The sequence below is a fragment of the Peromyscus maniculatus genome, chromosome 7, assembly GCF_049852395.1.
Source record: "Peromyscus maniculatus bairdii isolate BWxNUB_F1_BW_parent chromosome 7, HU_Pman_BW_mat_3.1, whole genome shotgun sequence".
In the NCBI taxonomy this organism is placed as follows: domain Eukaryota; kingdom Metazoa; phylum Chordata; class Mammalia; order Rodentia; family Cricetidae; genus Peromyscus; species Peromyscus maniculatus.
Window position 1 is genome coordinate 39458118 of NC_134858.1, and position 24167 is coordinate 39482284.

The 24167-nt window shown below is 49.6% G+C and overlaps 1 protein-coding gene across 3 annotated transcripts in view; it reads right to left on the minus strand.

The window, feature by feature from the left end:
- Positions 1–24167, minus strand: part of Grik4 (glutamate ionotropic receptor kainate type subunit 4) — a 433513-nt gene that overhangs the window by 136495 nt on the left and 272851 nt on the right. For all 3 annotated transcript variants that reach the window (XR_013052718.1, XM_076576064.1, XM_076576063.1), the window contains 3 exons: positions 20969–21134; positions 9159–9337; positions 4880–4933 (listed from right to left, as the gene is read on the minus strand). Coding sequence is in view for 2 of the 3 variants with exons in the window: in XM_076576064.1 (XP_076432179.1) it covers positions 4880–4933; positions 9159–9337; positions 20969–21134 (399 nt within the window). In the remaining variant the exon portion in view is untranslated. The remainder of the gene's footprint in view (positions 1–4879; positions 4934–9158; positions 9338–20968; positions 21135–24167) is intronic.

Below are 24167 nucleotides of genomic sequence, written 5' to 3' on the forward strand. Positions count from 1 at the left end.
TGACAGAAGAGGTCACCAGAGCTCGGAGGTTAAGTAATCTGCACAGCTGGTAGCTACTCCAACTAGAAGGTTAAAGGCCTGTCTATCAAATGCCCAGGTCTGGGTCTTTTCCAGCTCTCTCTGTGCTGGTTTCAAGAGACAGATCTGAGAACTCACATCGCTGCAGCAGAAGCCAGAGAGTGGAGACAAGATGGGGTTTCTGGGGGCCTGAGAGAGGGACTGGGGAGGAAGGCAAGCCAGGTGCATCCGGGTGGAGGATGGAGCTGGAGAATGCAGAAGATAGCTTCTCTGCTGCGAAGCCCTTCTGCTCTGCTTCCCAACTCCGAAAACTCCAGGCACCATGGCTGGCCCTCAAACAGCGTTTTGCTCCTGCTGGATTTTGCTGCTGCTGGAGAGCCAACGCACTAATGAGAAGCTTCCAGAACATCCTCTCACTGACTGATTTCTGCAGCGTTCCTGCTTCTGCCTTCTTGACCGTTTCCCAGGTAGCATCCCTCTCGTGGTGAGCTCTCTGCCTGTGAGCTTTCAGGGAGTCCTGTTAATTCCAGGTGCAAAGGACTCTGGCTGAGGCCAGCGCAGAGCTGCTCTTGCCCCTGCCCACCAACAAGAATGGAAGCTCTGAAGAGCCAAGTCATCTGCCTGCTACATAAAACAATGCAGCTCCTTAGGGACACAGAAGGCTTTGCACATACAGTTCACTGCATCTTCACAGCAGCGTCATAAGGTTTTGTTATCTCCAAAATGAGAAAACAGGGGCCCTGAGAGTCTGTGTGGCTCACCTAAAGTCATCCCAAGAAGACAAGGAAGAATGAGGACTTGGTACCTGTAGCTCCTGACTTGACAGTGCATTTTTTCCCCACTAGAGTACATTGTCACCCTCCAAGAAAAGAGAAGGATGATACACAGTATGGTGGATGCTGTCTTCCTAAACTCCCAAGCCAGTAACTCCATCTATTTCAGACTACTGCTGGGGGGAACTCCTTCCTTCCATCTGCTGAGTGGCTCCAGACATGGAGATGCCCAGCTCCATCCTTAGCTGCTGTCGCTGCCTGGTGCAAGGTGCCTCCCTGGCAGGCTGGCACAGTGTAGGCAACCTCACCTCCATCCACCTGCCTTGCTTCCCTCCCCACTCTGTTCCTACCCCCATGGCTGTACTTGAATCTCTTCCCTCTCCTGCCAACCTGCCCAGGCTGCCCCAGATGCCTCCTCACCTTAAGCAAACCCATTTGCATTGCGATGGGAATAACCTAATCCTCCTCTCCCCTTTTACATGTTAATTCTCTGATTTACAGCTGCAGCGTTAGATAGAATGAAAGAAAAAAGAAAAAAAAAAACCCAAACACGGCAAACAAAGGAATTCAGTTCGTTCTATTTTACATTTTGAGGAGGTTGTGAGGGGGGTAATTCTGGGGTGCTGGTGATATTCTATTTCTGGATGTAGAGGCTGCTTACACAGGTGTGCTCACTTGGAGACAGCTCTTTGTTCTATGCACATATAACATGCATGGCGTTCTGTAAGCACACCAGACTTCAATAAACAATCCCACGGGCTAGATGTGGTAGCACACACCTGTAATCCCAGCACTCAGGAGGCTGAGACAGGAGGATTATTATCATGAGTTCTGAGGCCAGCCTGTGCGAAGAAAGTAAAAACTGATAGAGCAAGCCCCAATGTTAACTGTAAGCCAGATGGTTTGATGAGCCAACCATGTACTCTCAAGTTCAAGCCATGGGGAATGACTTTCTGCCAAGGCCTTGTGGAGGGAAACCCTATACCAGAAGGAAGGAATTGTTTTGGTCTTTTGCAGGCTTTCAATTCTGGGAACTTGGGTCACCAGTGTATCGGGGTTAACAACTCCACAGCAGCCCCAAGAGACGGATGAATCCTATAGTGAATGTCACATGTCCTACAGTGAATCCAGGCCTGTATCTGCAGGCAAGCATCTCTTAAACACTACAGGACCACTGAGGAGACCTGGCCCCTGGGTCCCAGGAGGAAGACTGCATGGCCTTCTAAACCATCCTATGCTCACCGTCAGCAAGAAGGTCCTGCTAACAAGCAACCTTTCTCTTTGTGAGGCTGAAGAGTCCAAGCTGTGAGGCTGAATTCTGTTCCTTAACTTAGCAAGACTATTTGAACTCAATGGATATTTTCAAAGAAGAGTGTCAACAGATAGTGACTAGGAAACAAGTAAGTTCATATCCCTGGGAGTGTGTAAGTTTAAAGGTCCCTGTTGTTTCCTGAACATGCCATGAACCATCTCATGTCCAAGTAACTGAGGGCTTCATTCCTTATCCTGGAGCACTCATCCTTTCCTTTTCCATCCCACTCTGCTTATTGATCTTTGGAAAAACAGGCTCTGTTGCAAGCTCCACCCCTCCGGCATGAGTCTCAGACACCATGCCTCCCCACCATGGTGGACTGTTCCCTCCAACAGTGAGCCATGACAACCCCTTCCTTTGTTAAGCTGCTGCTTATCAGATATTTGGTCACAGTGAGAAAAGTAATGACTACCCCCAGTCAATCGATTTATAAAATAAAACAAACATCTCTGAATAATGATCTATACATAGTAGCATATTGAAGATAACCAGAGCATCTCCCGGCCTGTGAAGAGTTAACTGAGCAAGCTGGGGCACAACTAAACCCTGAGGCCTACACAGCAGTAAGGATGCAACAAGCCAGGTGGGTCCCCAGGGCTCCCCACCACATGAACATGTCAGCCGCAGAAGGTCACACACTACATCACTTTCCTTAAACTATAAAGTTAGATAAATGGGGCACAGGGCAGTGGTTGCTGAGGTTTGGAGATAGCAGGGAGGAGTGTGGCAGGTGTGACTACAGAGGAGTGTGGCAGGTGTGACTACAGAGAGGTGTGGCAGGTGTGACTACAGAGGGGTGTGGCAGGTGTGACCACAGAGGAGTGTGGCAGGTGTGACTACAGAGGGGTGTGGCACTTGTGACTACAGAGGATGTGGCAGGTATGACTACAGAGGAGGGTGGCAGGTGTGACTACAGAGGAGGGTGGCAGGTGTGACCACAGAGGAGTGTGGTAGGTGTGACTACAGAGAGGTGTGGCAGGTATGACTACAGAGGGGTGTGGCACTTGTGACTACAGAGGATGTGGCAGGTGTGACCACAGAGGAGGGTGGCAAGTGTGACTACAGAGGAGGGTGGCAGGTGTGACTACAGAGGGGTGTGGCAGGTGTGACTACAGAGGGGTGTGGCAGGTGTGACTACAGAGGGGTGTGGCAGGTGTGACTACAGAGGGGTGTGGCAGGTGTGACTACAGAGGAGGGTGGCAGGTATGACTACAGAGGGGTGTGACTACAGAGGAGGGTGGCAGGTGTGACTACAGAGGAGGGTGGCATAAGGAAAGCCTTGAGGGCTTCAGGTTCAGCCAACAAATATATGTAGCTATCTTTACAACTTCCTAGAAATTGTATAATTATCCCTAAATTAAAAACTATACATGTTTAAAGATCTTATTTTTAATTATATCTATTTGTATGTTAGTGTGGGCATGTGAATACAGGTGCCTGCAGAGACCAGAAGAGCATTAGAGCTCCTGGAGCTGGAGTTACAGGTGGTTATGAGCCACCCATGTGACCCATGTAGGTGCTAGGAACCAAACTTGGGGTATGTCTATATACCACAATAATTTTCACATTTTTAAAATTTTTTTCTCTTTTTTTACAATTTATTTTATTTTATAATTAATTTAATTTTACATATCAGCCACGGATCCCCCTGTCCTCCCTCCTCCCTCCTCCCACCCCCAGGTTTCCCCCTAATCCACCTCCCATTCCCACCTCCTCAAGGGGATTCAGCTCTGACTGGTAGATTCAGATGAGGATGAGGCAGGTCCAGTCCCCTCCTCTCTACACCAACGCTGAACAAAATGTCTCAGCATAGGCCCTAGGTTCCAAAAAGCCAGCTCATGCACTAAGGATAGGTCCCAGTCCCACTGCCTAGGGGCCTCCTAACACATCTGACAGAGGGCTGATATCCAGAATATCAGAATATATAAAGGAATTGCTTAACATCCTTAATCATCAGGGAAATGCAAATCAAAACAACTCTGAGATACCATCTTACACTTGTCAGAACGGCTAAGATCAAAAACACTGAAGACAACTTATGCTGGAGAGGATGTAGAGCAAGGGGAACACTCCTACACTGTTGGTGGGAATGCAAACTTGTGCAACCACTTTGGAAATCAATATGACGCTTTCTTGGAATTTTCACATTGCTTAATGCTTTACAATTTCAAAATGCTTCCACATACATTGTCATACACCTTGACAACGACCCAGTGATGCAGCTGTTCACATCCCTATTCGACTGATCAGTGCTTTGTTGAAGGGTGCATGACTAGTATTTTAGCAAAGCTAGTACTTAAATCAATAAATTCAATAAAATTCCAGTTTTCTCACCTGTAAAATAAGGACTTTAGCTAAGATGACCTGGGGTGATACATGCAGTTATACCATCAGACATGTATACATCTTGTACCCTAGCTTTCCTCTTTCTGAGTCAGTATGGTGGTTCAGGGGAACTTTACTACAGGCCAGAAACTTTACCCACTGAGGAGGTTTATCCATCACACAGCTGCCCCCAAGGAATCCATGCTATAAAACTAGTGTCACTCAAAGGGGACATCAGAACCTTCAAACTCCCATTCTCAAAGGGCTAAAGGTGTTGGCATGAGGAGCCAACTGGGCTTCTGGATCCTGTGTCTTCATGACACTCAGACACTATAGTTTCTGCTCTTTTTGCCCCCTTTCCCCACAAGCCATCTTCTAGACATCATCCCATCATGACCCACTAACCCTGGTCAACACTATGCTAAGGAGGAGGGCTGTGAAAATGTCTTACCAGATTAGTGAAGATGTATGTATAATAGGCTGACACCATCCCCAGCTCAGCTGCCTGCAAGGCAAAGAGAAGGCCATTAGAGACCAGACACTCACCAGAAGCACAGGAGCAGTAGGGTGCCAAGTCTACTATTTATCTGGCCCACTGACCCTCAGCACAAAGCAGAGCATAACATCTTGACTGGTTCTCAAGTGGCCCTGGCTATTACAGGATGGAAGACAGAATCATTAGCCTCTAGAGCATGTTCTTTCCACCTCACCCCACTCCCCACCCCGAGTGGCACTTGTGTATCTGGTGTTATCATGGATAACACACTCCCATAAATAGGACTGAGTATTACAGGAACCAGAATGGATTTAAGGGAAATGGAGCAAATAAGAAACATACTAGAATAATCTCCATGACTCCAAAACAACAGCATTGGCTAAGGTTTACCTCCTGTTCAGTCTGTGCCAGGTACACTAAAGATTTCCACATGGCTTAGCCAAAGGGGACAAGCATAATTTGTCTTCTTCTACTCCCATTTTCCAGCAGAGGAAACTGGCAAACAGTGACCTAAGTTACTTGTATGAGAGCACATTGGAATTGTATGAGAGTATTGGAATTCCAAAGCTTTTAACCAAACCATACTCCCCTCAAGGACCACAAGCTTGATGGAAGTGTACACAGAGCACTCTGAGAGACTGTGAGTAGAATTATGGAGCATGCCCAAATGAACCCTGCCTCTGTCAGAATGCAGGTGAGACCTGAGTAGGCTGTGTCTGCAGCCATGTGGAGACCAAGTGAGTCATTTGCAAACTTGGCTCCTTTTGTTCTGCTAAGGAGCAAGTTGCTTGTGACATGCCTCACCCTTGATCACCGTAGGGTAGTGTGGTGTCATCCCACAGCTGAGGAATGCAGCTTTGAAGGAGCCTCCCTTTCGTCTGATCTTCGTAGCCATCATAAACACCCCTAACCAACCTTCCCTGTCACTGTGCCTGGCTTTGAGTGTGACAGGTAGTATAGAAACCGACAAGGAGATCAGGTAAGTAATGAGCCCGGCTCTCTCCAGGGCCCTCATCCCTCCTGACAGTCCGTTAGATTTTCATAATATATCCTGCAGCCCCGAGCCACTGGGAGATGGCGCCTGTCATGACTACTGTGGTGGAGGAGGGGGAGAAACAAGACCAGGATAATTGCATTTTCCTCTTTCTCTCTCTAGAACTCAAATAACTTTGTGAGCTTTCTTAACTTTGTATCTCCCAAGCTGCTTGAGGTTCAGGATGCACTGATATCACTATGGTCCCATCGGGCCCCCGAAGTACAGAAGGGCTTGGTGACAAGATCAGATCATGTGGGGCTGCAGGGGAGTGCAAGGTTTCCATGGGGCTCCTTCTCCTTTTAACACTTCCTTCCCCATTCTCAAGACAGGCAGGATGCCACCCTCCATCCACACCCCACCACACACACTCACATCTTTACTATGAGAGGACCACTGCCTAGAACACTTCCTAGACTCACACAAACTACTGCTGACAGGCATCCAGCCAGGGGCAGGCTAAGGGGCATAGTCTGTAGTTAAAATCCATTTTGTGAAACCTGCTGTCCTGGAGATAAAAGACAAGAGATCCTGGGTTTTTAAGACATGAATTCTGGGTAAACATAGAATTCGTTGCTGGAACAGTCACTCAATAAAGTAGGGGATTACTGTGCAAAGCCTCCTGAAATCAAGAAGCTGCTGAGAGCTGCCAACCAGAGGATGGTTCCCATGTGCACAGCAGGGCTCCAGAAAGCCCCTGTGAGCCCCCAGAGAGAGGGACATGGAGCCCCATGGAAACCCAAGGATAAAGGCCAGGTTTGTTGGAGAGACTGCCTGCCTGTGGCTACCAGAATGTCAGGTGGGAAGCAAGGGAACAGGTTTCCCCAAAGCCTCCCTGCTTATCAATCCGTTTGGCTGTAAAGATGCAAGAGTGTAGATAGAAAGGGGGTTAGGAAGGATGGCCACGGGGCAATCAGAACAGCTGTGTGCTAATGGGGATCACTATAGACAGTTGCCTCCAAAAGCATGGTGCAGTAAGAAAATACATACATACACCCCAGAGCCGCCTCCTCCTGCAGAAAAGCCCCAAGAAACGGGATAGCACAAGGCATGTTTAAAGGAACTTCCCAGTACTGGCAAAGGCGCACTGTACACCACTTCTGAGCATGTAAATGGTTAAGAGTGGCGCGTCATCTCAAACTCCTTCAGAGCGGGTATCGCTTGAACTTGGCATTCCACTTTGAGAAGCATATGCTAAAGAAATATGCATGAGCGCACGTGCAGAAAGATTTATGTGTGAAGATGTGTGCCCTCACATTATTTATCATAGCAAAAGATTGGAAACAACCTGTTTCTACAAGGATGAAGGGATGGTTAAATAAATTATGGGACAGCGGGATGATAGGAAATGATACAGCCACTAAAATATTTGTAGAGAAATATTTAACGACATGGAAAAATGCATGATACATAGTTGAGCAAAGAGAATAGCTGCTTAGAAAGTTTTAAGCAGTGTGGGGATAATTGGAGGATGTCTGAAATAGAAAGAATAGACATTAAAATTTTAGGAAGGGTTAAGGCTGGGCAATGGGTTGTGAGTGACATTTATGTTCTTCTCTGTACTTTTTTGAAAATCTCAGCAATGAACTCAGAATGTTGGCAGGTTAGGGGTAAGGTGGGTGACTGGGGGACATCAATTTGCTATGCCAGGAGTCACAGAACATTTTTGGAAAGAACAACCCCTCTCCAGCCCCTGCTCTTCGTAGGGATCTGGAAGGACATCTAACTCAGCTGCAGCTCTTATCTCTACAATGACCCCCTAGCCTGCTTCTCTAGGCCCCGACACCTACAGGAGCCCTTTCATTCTTAGTGACATCACTGATAATATCTCCAGATGTGAGAAGGAAGAGGAAAAGGACAAAAAGAGGTGTGTGTGACTGTGTGTGTGTGTGTGTGACTGTGTGTGTGTGTGACTGTGTGTGTGTGTGTGTGTGTGTGTGTGTGTGTGTGTGTGTGTGTGTGTGTATGTGTGTGTAGGTGTGTCTGTGTTGGTGTCTCTCAGTATTTTCTGTGTGTGCAAGTCTATGTGGTTTCTCTCTCTCTCTCTCTCTCTCTCTCTCTCTCTGTGTGTGTGTGTGTGTGTGTGTGTGTGTGTGTGTGTGTGTTCGAGTACTCTTTCGTAAGTTGAGTGCTCATAGACAGATGTGGTTTTGGTGCTGTAGAAAATTACTATAGCAACAGGCTGAAGGGACAGCCTGGGTACTGAGAGAATTCATTCAAATCTCTTATTAACTCTCAGATTTAGAAGAAAAAAAAAAAGACCTGGGCAGGGGAGGATGGGAGGGAAGAGACAGAAAAGAAAGGAGAGAAAGAGATAGATATTAAGTGTTTTCGGGCTCAGCCCAACAAGGCAGAGGCTAATGAGGAGTCTGGCTACCCCAGTGGAAGATGGCAGGGTGTGTTTAAATGTGCAATTAAAATAGCATTAAGAGAGGTCAATGTGCCTGAGCAGCTATAGGGACTGCTAAGGAGCCAGGGAAGAGCCCTAGAACAAGTCTTCTCTCTAAAAACGCATGCTCAGCCCAAGGACTGGTGCAATGTGGCACCTCAGCTGCCCAGCTGTTTGCAGCTGTCCAGAAGACCCAAATCACCTGACTTCCCTCTTTCGCTCTCTGACCAAGTTCCATGTCCACATGCCTATGTCTGCTTGGCCATCCCTCGAGGCCATCATGAACCCCAATAGAAAGTGCCTGCCCGGGGGAGAGAGCAAGCTAGTGTGTTCAGCCCGGTTCCCACAGGGCTGGCCTCGGGCAGCTGCTAACCTCCCAGGGCCTCACCTTCTTCACCTGCACGATGAAGACAACAACATATACCTATCTCACATCACCTTGGAGGGGACTGTGCTGCGAAATGACAGGGAGGCACTTGGCAGACTGCTGAAACACTGTCAGGACTGAGGACAGGCTGACACTCGGCACCACACGGGAGTGGAGCTGTGTGTGTACACTGTCTGACAGGTGGCCTCCACCGGAGCCTCTCAAGTCTGACTCTAGGTCCGACTGGTCTCTCAGCCCCACCAGGTGCTAAGTGTTTCTGAGTGGCATTTCTCTTTGGAGGGACTGGTGTCCATGGAAACAGAAGTGGACAGAGGGGATCAGCACTCAGATCCAGCCCAGAACCAAGGGACAGCCATGGTTCAAATCAGGGAAGACGGGAAGGGTACACTACACTCCCCAGTACCCACCCCAGCCAGGCTCCCACCTTCAGGAGGATGGTGTGGGACATGGAGGCGTTGGCATGGATGATGATGGTAGCTGTCTTGTCGTCCCGGATCTCCTTGAGGAGCGGAGTAGGATCCCGAGTGTCATCCAGCATCCGGACCGAGAGTGTGTCCTTGGAGATAAGGAACTGCCGGAGCAGCTTCTCCAGGTTTAAAAGGCCTGAAGGGGGAAAGGAGGAAGCCCCTGAGGGTCTGCAGAGCTGCCTCTACAGATGCTCGGGCACATGGTGACCCAGGCTGGAGGTCGCTCAGAGTCAGTGCTGGGGGGGGTCCCTAAACCCCAAGTGGGTTTCCCTGCCTCTTGGGCTTCAGTTATGCCATCTAACTATAAGGAACACTCCAAAGCTTCCATCAGCTCCCTAGTTGACCTCTACTTTCAGAATAGAATATGTGGCCCCTTCAGGAATGTGGCACAAAGTAAGAGAGCCCCACCCCGACCCCCAGGCTTCCCTTGAAGCACCGTGCCCAGTAACTGAGCCCTTGATCAGAAAGCACCAGCACTGAGTCTCTTCTGCCACTTCTAGAACCTTCCCATATAGCCAGGTGTCCAGGCCTCAGTCCCTTCTGTAAGAAGGACAAATCCTAACAGCAGGCAGCTGGCAGGCTGTGCAAGTGTTAGATGGTGCTCTGTAAAGCTCCCGGGTACTCAGGAGTGCCCAGAAGTGGTCCATCAAACTCCACCAAGAAAAACCTTTGTTTCCATTTTGACAGTGGTGGAGCGGTGCCCTCAAGATCCAGAGGCCCAGGAAGGAGTCCTAGCACACCTCTTTGAACTCCTCAGAGCCCCATGGCTGCTCCAAGACAAGGCATTATCATGATCATAAAAGAAAAGGCATTGAATAGCAGCAAACCTAGACTCTAAAACCAATGGCAAAGGGGTACCCCAAGCTAAGGATTCTCCTCCTCCCTCCCAACCCCAGCAAGTGGATGCCAGGGGTCTTGGTGGGAAGAAACAATCCAGTACAGCATCACTGAGACTAGAGGGGTTTAATTCTGGCTGTCCCTGCCAAGGCCAGGCCGTGGGGAGGGCAGATATGTGACAGGAGGGCCATCTCCTCCGAGCCAGCAGTCTTGAGTCTGGTGGAAAGATACCTGAAGGCGTTTGCTCACAAAGCAGAGACAGGAATAACATTTATCAAACCTTATCATGCACTAGCTAATGTATTAAAACTTTTACACGGCTTTTCTTATGTAAGTCTTCATAACAATACTATAAAGTGCTAAAATCCCCCAGATTCCAAGGAGGATGGGAGACAGGGAGGAAAGGAACACACCTCAGGCTGTGTGGGCAACAAGAAAGGGCTGATTTTTCTACCACTCCAGGTTCCCTGTGCTTCCGCCCTGACCAACAGAGTATTCAATTCAGCGATGCCATCAATACAACCCATAAAGATTCTCTCCTCTACCCTCCTGAGGTTCAAAGACAATTGACATAATTCAGAGGCGGCACTGAAGGGCAGCCATCCCCACTTTGTGTCACAGACAGATGTTGTGACTTGCCCAGTCTCACAAGGGAGGGACACAGCTGGACTAGACTTCCCACTTTCTGATCCCCACCCAACCCTTTACACATGAGACCATGTTTCCTCTTGAGACAAAGCAAGTGGCCGCGGGCGGGTACTGTGTCTACACAGCCCTCCCCTCCCCCCCAGACATGGGCATGCATCTGGGGACTTATGTGAGAGAAGACAACAGTTGGTGTGTGTGTGTGTGTGTGTGTGTGTGTGTGTGTGTGTGTGTGTGTGTGTGTGTTTTAACAAGAACAAGTGCTTTTATTTTATTTGGAAACAAGTGACCAGAGTAGGAGTTTGAGGGCCTGTATGATGGAGGAAGAAGTCTGGGAAGGTGTAGCCCACCCATTTTCCTGTTCCCTGACTTGAGAAAGTCCTCCAGGGAGCTGGGGGCTGCCTGGTGAGAGATGGAGAGAGCTGGAACAACTTGCTTCCCAAATGAGGGCCACATGGTATGTGGTGATTTGAAAGAGAATGGCCCACCTAGGCTTTGGAAAGATTGAGGGGTGTGGCCTTATTGGAGATGTGTCACTGGGGGACTCTATGTAGGCAAACAGCAGGCAGACATACTAATCTGCCCTTGGGGGTTTAAGTCAGTCAAGTGGAGAGTGAAATTAAGTCACTTCCTGTTTTGTTTAGTGGCCTGAATGGATCTGGACTTCTATGGGAACATTCTCCTTTTGTCCCAGCTCCAAGATGGAGAGAGAAGGTACTGCACCTTCCTCTGAGGTGATGTCAGAGGCAAGCCCCCACCAGACAAGGACTTGAACTTCTGACCCAACAGGCACCATTTTCACCAGGAGGTCAGGGTAGAGGACACAGAGATGGCTCTTCAGAGTCTTGGCCAGATCCTGGGCATGGGGTGATGACTGGTGCCAGAGGGATTAAAATTCAGAAGTTTAGTGAACCCCACAGGCCTGGTCTGTAAATCTTTGGAGCCTGGCTAACCGCCCCCCAACCCAGAATGCATCAGCTGGGCAATGCCATTCAGTGCAGTGAGACCAGGAAGTCCAGGGGGAGACAGCAGGATTATGGGCAGAATGGTGATGGCCGGACAAAGGCAGCTCAGGGACCCTTCATCCCTTCATCCTGGCACTGGGCTCTTGGGGAAAAAGCTCCCCAGGCCACTGACGCACCAGAGCCCCTGCTCCAATCAATCCGCGGCCACTGACTCCTTGACTGCTCTGTTGCTCTGTAAACAAGAACAGGACATTGCCTCTACTTCATCCCACATTCTGTACACCGAGAGGGAGGACTCGAGACCAGGGGAGCGAGCACCCCTACAGGTGTGCACCCCCCCCCCCAGCACCCATCAGAAAGTTAGCCCTTCCCCCACCTAAATGGTACCTGGAGCGGCAAAAATGAACACAATATTGAGGCTTGCACAGGCCTCAAACATGGCCAGGGAGTCACTGGACAATGTCCCCAGCCCACTCTGCCGCCATGCCTGGGAAACCAGGGGAAAGGTTATCATATGGAGTTAGTAAAGCAGCATGAAGACATCAGTCACCCGGAGGGGCACTGTGAACCTTGTTAGCCTCTCACTGAGATTTCCTGCCTCTCCTTCCAGGTATGGTGGCAGGTGATTGTGACTCAGTGCTGGGTGGAAGGCAGTTGTGGAGACAGGGGGATCCTGGCATCTCCATGACCAGCCAGTTGCAATCACACAAACAGACAAACCTCTCCTTTCTCTATCTTCACCCATTTCTCCCTTGCCCAACCCTTACAGGAACGATCACCCAGCCCCTAAAACATAGCCCCTGCTGATCGATCACAGAAAATATTTGCCAGCATCCACAGTCCCCTGAATTTTCAAGGCATCCTATCCTGATAAGGCCATTGTCAGCTGGAACTACCCTAATCCGAAAACCTACTGCACACATTGCCACTGGAACACGGTCCGTGGCTTAGCAACGCCACACACTGCCCTAGTGTGGGGGTTCCCCCTTGTGATCATATGACCTACTGTCACTGCCCAGTGTCCCAAGAAAGTGTAGGACCCAATACCCTTAGCCAGGGAAGGGATGCAAATCAAAATTTCAAGTATGGTAAATATGTATGTGTGTTTGGGGGGGGGGATGTCAAGTGTCTTCCTCAATCGTTTTCTGCCTTAGTTGTTGAGACAGAGCCTCTCCCTGGACCAGAAGCTCACTGATTCAGCTAGGCTGATGCCCGACACGCTCTGTTTTTACCTCTCCAGCCCTGAGATTGCAAAGCACATGGCATTACCCCCAAGTTTTGAATGGGGTGCTGGGAATCCAAACTCAGGTCTTCATGCACGTGTGGCCATCTCAAAAGCCTTAAGAATGTTTCCACTGACGGTGTGTTGCTTTTACACAATGGTGCAGGTAGGAAAATGTAAGTTAGATCGTGTAACTTGGGACCGTCCAATTACAATACTATCCACCTGAATGATTTCCCTCAGCAAAGGCAGGGGAACCCTTCCCAACATCTCTGCATAGCTCCAGTAAGGGCAGGTGCACCACACTTGTTGGACTGGACTCAGTTAGCAACCAGGGGAAGCAATGCTGAGGCCAGGGGAGCAGCAGTACCTGGAAAGACCTGTCACACTCTCACCAAGCAAGCATCGTGAAGGAAGGAGTATGGCACTGGGGAAGGCAATCAGAAGACAGACTTGGTCACGGAAGCCTTGGGGCTGTGAGGGGTTACACACCACAGGGAGACAGGCTTGCTCACACTAGGGAAGCATCTGCCACCTCACTGTCTCCAGATGCAATGGACTGCATGTGGCAGTTCAACTCCCCATCACTGGAGGCAAAGAAGCCCTGGGGGGCCCTTTTGTGGACCACTGTCTAGGGAATAAACCATGGATGGGAATCAGAAAGAGAAAAAAGGGATGTGTTTCCAGCTCAGGGAATCTCTGATTCTGAAAATCCAAAAACACAATACTTATATTTTTTTAAAAAAAAAGGTTTAAAATTAATTTTGTATTTTGTGAGTGTGTGTGTGTGTATGTGTTCACACAAATGCACACACACACATGCTCACGTAGAGGTAAAGAACACTTTCCAGAATCAGTTCTTTTTCCACTATTCAGGTCCTGGGGTTCAAGCTCAAGTTGTCATGTTTGTTGGTAAGCACTTCAGCCTGCTGAGCCAGCTCGAAGGTTCCAGAAGTTGGTACTTTTGGTTCTGGGCAGTGGGAGACTTGCAGAAGAGAAAGCATGCTCTGCTCAGCGCAGCTGGGCGTGTGCTTATTGTCATTCTCCTCACATCTTTGTTCTAGACCTCAGGATTTGCCAAGCTTGGCTGCCCTCACAGGGGTTAAACTCTGCTCTGTCTTCAGGCTCCCACCACCTCCACCCCGGTCTTTCTCTCTTGTAGGACGGGAACAGGATGCTGGCCCAGCAGCAGGCATGCCTGCCAAGGCTGAGCTGAGGAGCCTGGGGAACCCATTAGTCTCGGTCATGATCAAAGTGGATCAATGTGGAGTCCAACAGGCAACTGCTCTGAGAAAAAGCACAGGCTGGTTTCCAGAACCAGAAGGAAGGCAGGGACCCCAGGGTCAAAGGGAGGATAGCAAGGCTGTGAGAGAGCAGCCAGCCTTGGTGGCGGCCACAGGACAAGGACAGAGCTGCTTGAGTAAAGTCTCTGCACGGGACACAGAGGATCCATTATCGACATCTAAAAGGGGGCTGTGGACAAGCATAGAGGCCCCGTTTTGATCGGCAACACTCTAAAAAGCCAGGTATGGTGGCAAGTGATCGTGACTCAGTGCTGGGTGGAGGGCAGACGCGGAGACAGGGGGAATCCTGGCATCTCCGTGGCCAGCCAGTTGCAGTCTCAAAAACAAACAAACAAACAAATAAATAAAGTGAAGGGCCGGCAAGATGACTCATCAGGTGAGGGTGCTTGCTGTGCAGGGATGGCCTGAGTTTGATCCCTAGGATCCACATGGTGCAGCTCTTACAAGTTGTTCTCTGACATATGTGCACACAGAGGTTCAAAGAAAAAAAAAGTGGAGTGGCCTAGGAAGACATCTAAACATCAACATCTGGCTTCCACATGCCAAAGCATACCCACATACACACACCCACACACCCACACATACATACATACATACATACATACATACATACATACATACATACATACATACATACACACACACACAAGAAAATATCTTCACCAGGGTGCTGAGGAGTAGCTCAGTCGGTAGAGCACTTGCCCAGCACTCAGGAAGCCCCGACTTCATCCTCCAGCACCGTGTAGACAGCTTCTTTTATCAGTCTCATTCTATGCATGAAGCAAGGGGTTTCATAGCCAGCAATCAGATGTTAGAGACAGGAGGGTCACAAGTTCAAGGTCATCTCTGGCTCCATGGGGAGTCTGAGGCCATCCTGTGACACATGCAACCCATCTCAGAGAAGACAATACCAAACAATGTCTAGTTGAGCTGTCTTTGCTCAGCCTCCCTTCCTGTCTCTGCCACTGGCTGACTTCCTCTCACTAGCACGTGGCGCCAGGAAACACTCTGTTCCCAGGGAGGGAAGCGCTGTGAAGTCCTGGGGGGAGGCAGCTAATGCCGATGAACTGACCTTGCGAAGGACCCTGGGGAGCATGTAACAGGTTAAATGAGCGTGATGTGGTGCCTGGTGCCCTTGACCTGCCAAGCGTTCACTTATCTTCCCTTGCCAAGTGTCAAACTCAGGTTGTGTGGCTGTCAAACTTCCTCTGTGGCACCACCACCACCACCACCCTTTTTTTTTTCTTTTTGGAGGAAGGGGCTCAGTTAGGTTAGAGACTAGGTCTTTTACTTATGTAGCCCAGGAAGGCTTCAAACTCAACATCCTCCTCCTACAACTTCCTGAGTCCTGCCCTACCTAGCTGGAGAAACTGATTCTGACTGGAGAAGGTGAGAGTCCAGAGTGACTTGTTACCGAAGGATGAGCGGCACGCTTAGATTCAAGTGTGGGAACGGTGCCTTTGCCCTGCTTCTGCCTTGTCCCATCTCACACCTGAGGCTGGCCCCAGGAACAGGGAAGGTGGAGAAGGCCACAGAGCCAGGGGTCTGGGCAGATGGGGACCAAGTACAATGGTTGAACTCCAATACCTGGCCCCCACTGCAGCATGCACACAGGAGGTCTCCGTGCTCCCCACGTGTAGGAAAAGGTGCTCCTCACTCCTGTCTGTCCTACATGGATCAGAGGAGTATGCAAGGCCAAGGGAGACGGGAACCGTGTGACCTTGAAATTGGATGTCACCTCTGCTTTCTTCATGCATATAATGAGACTGATAATAAGAGGCTGTTCTGTATGGTGATCTTCAGTTCTCTGGTTTAAATGGGATGATTTAAACTTTTTGGGTAATGTCAGGGATCAAAACCAAAACCCAAAAACTTAAAGTTGAAATGAAATAACATAAAAACCCTCAGCACAGTGCTCAGCACACAGTAAATGCCACGGAGGTCACTGGCACCTCCCAAGATCAGCCTGCAGGTGCACAGGGAAGTTTGTTTCAAGCAAGAGGCTTCTCACAGCGGATCGAGGCGGTGGCATGGAGAAGGCCCACTACCGCCCCAGCTGATCTTTAAAAGGGTCCTGGGGATTAATCATAATGTTCCCTGCTTGGCTTCCACTGCCTCAGCCAGTGTCGCAGGATGAGATAACAGTAATCAAATGTGCATCATCCTCCGGGCACGGGCACGTTTCCCCCCCAGCTACCTCAGCAGGTTTTATCATCTCCAACAACAGGAAAGAGAGGCTCAGAAAGGTGAGGTGATCTACTGAGCATCAAACAGCTCCTCCGGGTACCACAGCTTGGCTTGACTCCAAAGATAGTGCGCTTGCGCTTGCGCTCTCTCTTTCTCTCTCTCTCTTTCCCTCTCTCTCTCTCTCTCTCTCTCTCTAGTGTGTGTGTGTGTGTGTGTGTGTGTGTGTGTGTGTGTGTGTGTGTGTGTGTGTGTATGTGTGTGTGTTTTCAAGTGGAGGTTGATTAAGGATGCCCTCCTCAATCATTCTCCTTATTGTTTGAGACAGGGCCTCCCTGGAGTTCAACAGTTTGGCTGGACTGGTTATCCAGGGAGCCTCCTGATGCTGCTTCTCTAACCCCGAGATTACACATCATTACCACGGACCAGGTTTTCATGTGGGCTCCACGAGGAGTCAGACCTGAGTTCTCCTGCTTGCACAGCCCGTTCCTAACAGCCATTTCTTCATCCCCAGGATGGTCTCTTTCACACCACCATCCTGCCTCTCTCTAGGGCAACACTTCCTCCTCGGATCGTGCCAAGGGAGTTCCCACAGCTGTAGTGGGGACCCACAGCTCTCCTTGGACGCCCTCAGGCAGCCACCTGCTTTGGGTTCTTGGAATGAGTAGAAGATCCATGGCAGGACCAATCACCCCATCGTTTCTTTTGGTCTTTTTTAGAAATAAGACTTATAGATATTCCAATTTTTTTTCCATTAAAGAAAAATATTGTAATCTACTACGTATCTCTGCTTAGTCCCAAACCTGCTTATTAAAAAATCTCCTTCTGGGAAGCCGGAGCCTAAGTGGTAGATTCCCCGTGGAATGATCCCTGCTAAGCGATTCTGAGGGCTGGAAAGTAGAATTAGATTCCTGTCCCTAATTCTACCCTCAGTGTCTCTTGGCCCAGCATTAATAAGGAAGATGGAAGAAGGTCTCATCCAGCGCTCGGAGCTACATCTCCCTGCAGCCCTCATTTTCTCGGCCTTTGATTACATTTTTAATCTTCTCTGCCCTTGAACTTCTCCTGCCTGCTCCACCTTCCTCCCCTGGCCTGGAGGGAGGGGACAAAAGTCGCAGCAGCCTAGTGACTTCTCTGAGCAGAACATTATGCTGTGGCTGAAGAGGCCCTGAGCCTGTGGCCAGACATTCTCGTACCTTCTAGGCCCTGAACCGTATCCAACCGCCGCCCTGCCCCTCTGTTCAAGGACTGTAGGGACCTCTGCTCCGGAGCTCTCCATTCCTACCAGGCAGAGCCCATGCGAAAGCTTGGGCTTGTATATACAGATCTGGGGGGGGGGAGGTGTGGAACTGAGAGAAGAGCCCCAGCCTGCGTCAGGGGACTTGAAGAATCCTGGCTTTGCTGCGGCACAACCTGAAGTCTCTTAAAACTCCAGCACTGTTTTCTCTACTCCAGCATGACTGACTGAGGAGTGGAGGGGATGCCGTGCTTCTAACGGAAAGAGTACTGAGCTGGGAGGCAACAGTACCCAGCAAAGGAGATGTGTAACACACATCTGAGGCACAGATTTCCCCGGGCCCCATAATAGCTGGAGTAGAGAAACAGAGCTCAGTTTATAAGCAAGAAGGATTATGGCTTAGACACAAGAAGGAATTTCCTGAAGGGTTGGGTGAGACATTGTTAACCAACACTGAGGTAGACTTCAAGAAAACTTTTGCCTCCAGACATTATGGACAGCCTTCTGTTCTGTCTCTGACAAACCCCGCTGTGTAAAGTCCTGTTAGAGTGGCCTTGTGGCAATCAATTCCCAGAACAGGGTTGTGGGGGAGCTTGATTCTGTTACATCACTCACTGATGCTGGGTACTATGTACAGAAGGCAGAAATATAGCGTGTTCCATCAAAAATTAGCATCCTGTGGACTACTAGATCAGCATCTTTGTGAGACTCATGGAAGACTATTTGGAGAAGCACAGACATCTCAGAAGGTCCGTGCTAAGGTGCACTGTGAGTTGCTACAAGGGGAAAGAAGGTCGACGTTTGTCCTCTGTCCATCCATTTGCTTTTTGCTACAGAACTCTTTGTCCGTATCATTGGCGTCAAAGCGATGCTGTCCAAGGGAACTCTCTGCAGTGCTGTTCAGCCTCAGCACTTGCTAGTTGGTGGCCAAGTGCAGCTACTGAACACCTGGAATGAGGCTAGTGAGGCTGAGGGAGTACATTTTTATCTGTAATGTAATCTTTGTTTAAAAAAACAACAATAAAGTAAGTCTCACTCTGTAGCCTCTATGAAGGCTTCAATCTACAGCAATCCTCCTGCTTTAGACTCTCCATTGCTGAGGTTACCTATGTGCACCACCATACCCAGCTCTGAAATTTTAATTTTGCTTAATTCAGATTTTAAATTTAAATAGTCACAAGTGACTTGGGACTGTTGCATGAGTCAGCTTAGATCCAGAGGAACCCAGTTTGACAAATACAGGGTTATTGCTGACAGTGCATTGAACTATTTTCCTAGGAACCTGGATTTAAGCCTCAACTCTACCACTTACTAGCTAAGGGACTCTAGGCAAGGGGGGTGGTTCTCCGGAGTTCTGTTTCCTCTTTTGTACCGAAGGAGTTTGATGTCCATTCACTGAACCGTTGCTGAATCCCTTCAACGAAACCCCAGCCTGAGAACTCTAACACACCCATTCCCTACAAACTCGCTTGTCATAACTGCTTCAAACCCATGTTGACCAACGGGGAGAGAACCCGGTGTGTTCCTGCACATGACCCACTTGTGAGCCTTCACAGGACCTGCTTACGGAAGCCCCTCGGAACCAGCATTCTCTCTCTGGGTCTGGGGGTCTCTGGAGTCTGGAGTCTAACTCAAATTCCCCCAACCCTTGCATTGTTTTCATCTACTCAAACTAGCTGTTCCCTAATGGTGCACCCAGTATCACAGCGACCGTCCTTCTGAGGATGTCCCTCAGGGAAGAGACCTTCAAGGTCCCTCAGTGAACCCAGGACCCAAGTCTATACTTCCTTACCTGACACCCACAGGTCTGGCTTTCCTTCCTAGGTCTCCTCCCTTCTTCTATCAATTCCTAATGGAGCCTCTTAATGCCCTCCCCAGACACAGAACCAGTCCCTTGCTACCCTTTCTCCTCCTTTGGCCTGCATCTCTCTTGGAAATGGGGGCTGCCATGCCCTCCATACCCCTGGGTGGTTGTAATAATAATTAGGTACAGATTAAGTATACCGGGCCAAAGCTCGGTGACTTTGTTTCCCGGGTAGCCCTGAGTAAACAGTCAGGAAAACTGGACGATAAATACAACAGCGTACACGTGGAGGTAGTTGAGTGTGAAGGCCTGCTGCCATGGGTGGTCCTGGCCTGGCCTGTGGTGCTGTGGAGATCGCTCTGTATAAATAAAATGCTGATTGGCCAGTAGCCAGGCAGGAAGTATCGGTGGGACAAGCAGAGAAGAGAATTCTAGGAAGTGGAAGGCTGAGGCAGAGAGACGCTGCCAGTCGCCGTGATGAAAGGCAACATGTTAAGATACCAGTAAGCCATCAGTTACGTGGCAACTTATAGATTAATAAAAATGGGTTAATGTAAGAACAGTTAGCAAGAAGCCTGCCACGGCCATACAGTTTGTAAGCAATATAAGTCTCTGTGTTTACTTGGTTGGGTCTGAGCGGCCGTGGGACTGGCGGGTGAGAGAAATTTGTCCTGACTGTGGGCCAGGCAGGAAAACTCTAGCTACACTGTGGTTTTGTTTTTAGATATTACTTGGATTCTAGGGTAGAGGGAGGCCTTGCTCAGAGCAGTTCTGAGAAGTTGAAAAATGAGCTTCTGGCAGAAGAGAGCACACACCCACGAGGACAGCCCGGAGTGATCTGCAGGATCACAACCACCTGTACAGCTGACTGGTGCAGGTGGCATGCTAGGCTCAAGCACTGGCCACCAGTACACAGCAGTGGCCTGCATCTGACTGACAGTGAGTGGGCACACAGATGCCACCTGGAAGACGTGGACACATATGTTTGTTGGCTCAAATTAGCTAAATCTCATAAACACTGAATGTATGTCTCAGATTGTGTGAGGCACACAGAAAATGCCTCTCCAAACCTGTGTTTGCAGAAAGAAAAAAGAAAATGCTTTATCAGGAATTGACCTTGGACCTTGTTTCATCAGCAAAACCTGCTCTCCGGGGGAAGATACTCTTCAGCTCATCAAGTACAAACGCATTCAATTTCGTATCTCCCCCACCCCGCCTCCCGCTTTGTGTCTCCTTAACAATGAGGCTGAAAATGTGGGAATTGAGTTTGCAGATACAAAAAGACTTGGCAGTTGGCCAGTCTCCCTGCAACCTAGTTCCATGCCCAGGTAGTACAGGCAAAGGGTGCTTATGGGCACTGTTTTTCTTTTACACGTACAGAGGGAGAGGGGCAGGGGAGAAGGAGATGAGAGACAGAGAGACAGAGGACTGTACCTCTTTTTTGTCAGACCCCCCAACACTCCCTTGCTTGTTGTGAGCCCCGAGCCCACAACCTAGTGGAAGTGAACAAAGCCAACCTGTCTGGGCATGAGGCTAGCCTGGGCATGGGGCTAGCCTGGGCATACGTACATTCTGCTTTGGCACAGATGAGACAGGCGGTGGTGCAGTTGAAGAAGTTCAGGATCCCAGCCACAGCCACGCTGATGTCGGTGTTGCTGGGGTGAAGATTCAGGGTGGTAAATCTCTGCAACTGGAACCTGACAAACTCCTCGGGGGCCACTTTGAAATGAGGGACCTGGCAGGAGGAGAAAAAAAAGAGGGGGGAGGAGCAAGAAGGATCCAGAATGAGTGAGAGAGGGAGAGCAGGATGGGTCACCCAGGCTGCAGCTGCATATGCCTTCTTTTGCTTAACACCTTTGCCATGAGAAGGAACAGAAGCTTGCAGGATCTCCAAGGCCATGGGAGTAGGATGTGATAACATCTTTGAAAAGACCCATTACAAGCCATCCTTTGGCTAAAGACCTCTGGAAATGCTCTGTGGTATAAGAGTCCAGTCCCTGTTGAAGGCACAGTCCTTACAGTCCATCTGTAGTATTTATTATCTGTAGTTAATAAATTGGAGCAGAGACGGCAAGAAGAGACAAACCATTTCCTGTAGGTTAGAGAAGAGGCCTTCAGCCAATCCTACGTAGCTGGCACACACTAGTTCCCAGCAAGCTTTCTGGGTAAATCCTAGGGGCAGGGCACAGATAGGAATGAGCCTGAAGAGCATTCGAGCCTCTGGATGGAGCCAGATGGACAAACACCTGCCCTGGATCCATCAGAGCGATGTTGGCTTCCTTCCACAAGTACCAGCGATGTTTCCAGACGGTGCTGTCTTCCTTCTTTTTGCGGGGAAGGAGATATTAAGAGGCACCAATGGCGGCTTTATTGACAGCTTAGGCTACTTGGTAGGTAATAGGAAAGTTAAATCGTAATAAGCTGCCATCCACCTTGATTTTATTCAGACACTCTCATCCCTGGCACTCAGAGCTGGGAGAGCTGAAACTGAGCACGAGTTTGTACTGATGCAAAAGCAAGTGAGATTGAAAGCAGACAGCAGAAAGAATTTCCCGATGATGAGGTGCTTGGCTTCTAGAATGGATTATTCAGAGGCGATTACCCAAGTTTTCTCTGCCTGGCTTTGCTCAGAGGCTGTGCTACAGGGGTCTGGGATAATGCTGTGATGGTCTCTGTAGGACTGCATCATCTTATCCTTTTACGATTTAGGGAGAAGCCTGCCAGAAACCAGGGCTCTTTGCAAATTGAGATGGGAGGAGAGCAAAGATCTAGGAAAATCCGAAGAGAAAATTACTGAATTCAACTAGGCTTAGCCCTTGAACCATGGACGGAGGACAACTATAGCTTGGTTTTTGTTTTTGTTTCTTCACCTGGGATTGCGTGGTGTGGAACTGACAAAAGCCTGGCGAGTTTGAAGGCTGGCTCTCGAGATCAGAGCTGACCTGGTGCACTTCATGGGGGTCTTTCCGCCTGCTTGTGTTTTGTATCCCACACAATTGTTCTAAAATGAGTAACATGTATACCTTGAAGGCAAGAGGGGTGACAAAGGAGTCAGATGATGAGCACAGCTGGGTACAAGCCAGGTGGCCTGGCCGATTCAGATCCAGACATTGCCTTGGCATCTGTGACCTGACTCCTCCCTGGGTGACAGTCAGCCCATTGGGTTCCACCAGCAGCTAGCCAAAAGAGCTCTGCCTATTAGTTCCCCCATGGTGAGGAGCCCTTGGAGACAGCAATGGATTCATAACTCCTGGCCCTGGATTCAGGGAGGGGTCCTTCAGGAAGGAGAAGGATACGTGGTTTTTGGATTCTACAGACTGGTTTGTGTCTAGGTTCTACTGTGTGATTCAGGAGCAAACCATTTAACCTGGCTAAGCATCATCCAAACAGAGCTGACCTCTGGTGCAGCTGAGAGTCGGGAAGAGAGAATGGGATTCTGCATTCAAATAACAAAACAGCTTTAAACTCCCACACAGTCAGTGCCTGGACAATGCCTGGCCCCCCACCCTCTTTTCTCCAATTGCAGAAGTTTCCAGAAGCCCTTTTAGCTGCACAGGGGAGAGGGTGGAGGGGTCTCCCCAGGACAGGGCAAGTGGTGAATCACTAGCAGGGGCCATCTGGGAGGCTGCTGGGGAGGCAGCCAGCTAGCTGCTCTGTGGCCTGGACAGGGGTAGCTAGGCCTCACCCTGCTAGTTTGCTCTCTCTCTTGGAGAAAAATCAATCCATGATAGATCCACGATTGCAAATTTGTTCCAGGAAGTCACCACAGTGGGACTAAGGGGAGAGCATGAGGAAGGAAGCAGCCTGCTATTGGGGTCTCAGAAATATTAGCAGCCTTTAAATGCCTGGGACCCACGGCAAGGACTCCATGGCTTTTCCCCAGAGCCAGGCCTGATAAAATATGAACCAAAATGCACAGTCTGAGTGTCAGTCAAGGTGGGGAGGAATATGACCCGACAAAGGAGGGTCACTGCCTGGCTGCTCTCTGGGCAGTGCCTCCAGGTTGGACCAACTGTGGGGGATGCTGCGAATCAGTGGCTCCCATGACCTCTGTCCTAAAAGGCCACACAGTGTAGAGGGACTTGCGAGCCACTGTGAAACAGCTCCAGCTCCAAGGCAGGGCTACTCTGGAGTGGGGGCTGGGGGAGGAGAGCAAAGGGCAGTGAAGGGAGTGTGGTGGGGAACGAGGGAGAGAAGAAAGAGAAAGAGTCAGCGAAAGAACGTGGGAGCTCCGATGTCGGCAGCCCAGGTGGGTGATGATCAGAGCCAAGGCTGGAGTTACAACCTGCCACATAGCACACTTGACTGCTACCTGAAGCACAGCAGCGAGAAAGATTTAAATTAAACGTCAGCTCCTGGCGGAGCCTGTGAAATGCTGCCGGGACGGTGGCAGGACAGAGCGGCTCTGTGGTCTGAGCTAGCCTAAGAAGCATCTTCCAGGATAACTGAGACAGGAAAGAAGGTTCTAGGGGTCCGGGAGGAGCAAATGCAGCCCCCCTCCCCCATGACAGGTGTGGCTATTGGCTATAAGACACTTGAACATTACAATTCCGAGAGGGGAGTTAAAGAACCAGGGCCTGCTCACAAAGCCCCAATCACAGCATCAAGAGGTCAGTTCCCGGAAGCCTGGGTAGGAAGAAGCCTGTCTGTGACTCCCCACTTTGGTAAAGGTGCCTGCTGTGGGGATGTTAGGCTTTCTCTGAAAGGGCTCCCAACTATTCCCCAGAGTCAGATGGAAAAGCTGCTGGAAAGCCAAGCCTCGGGTCTC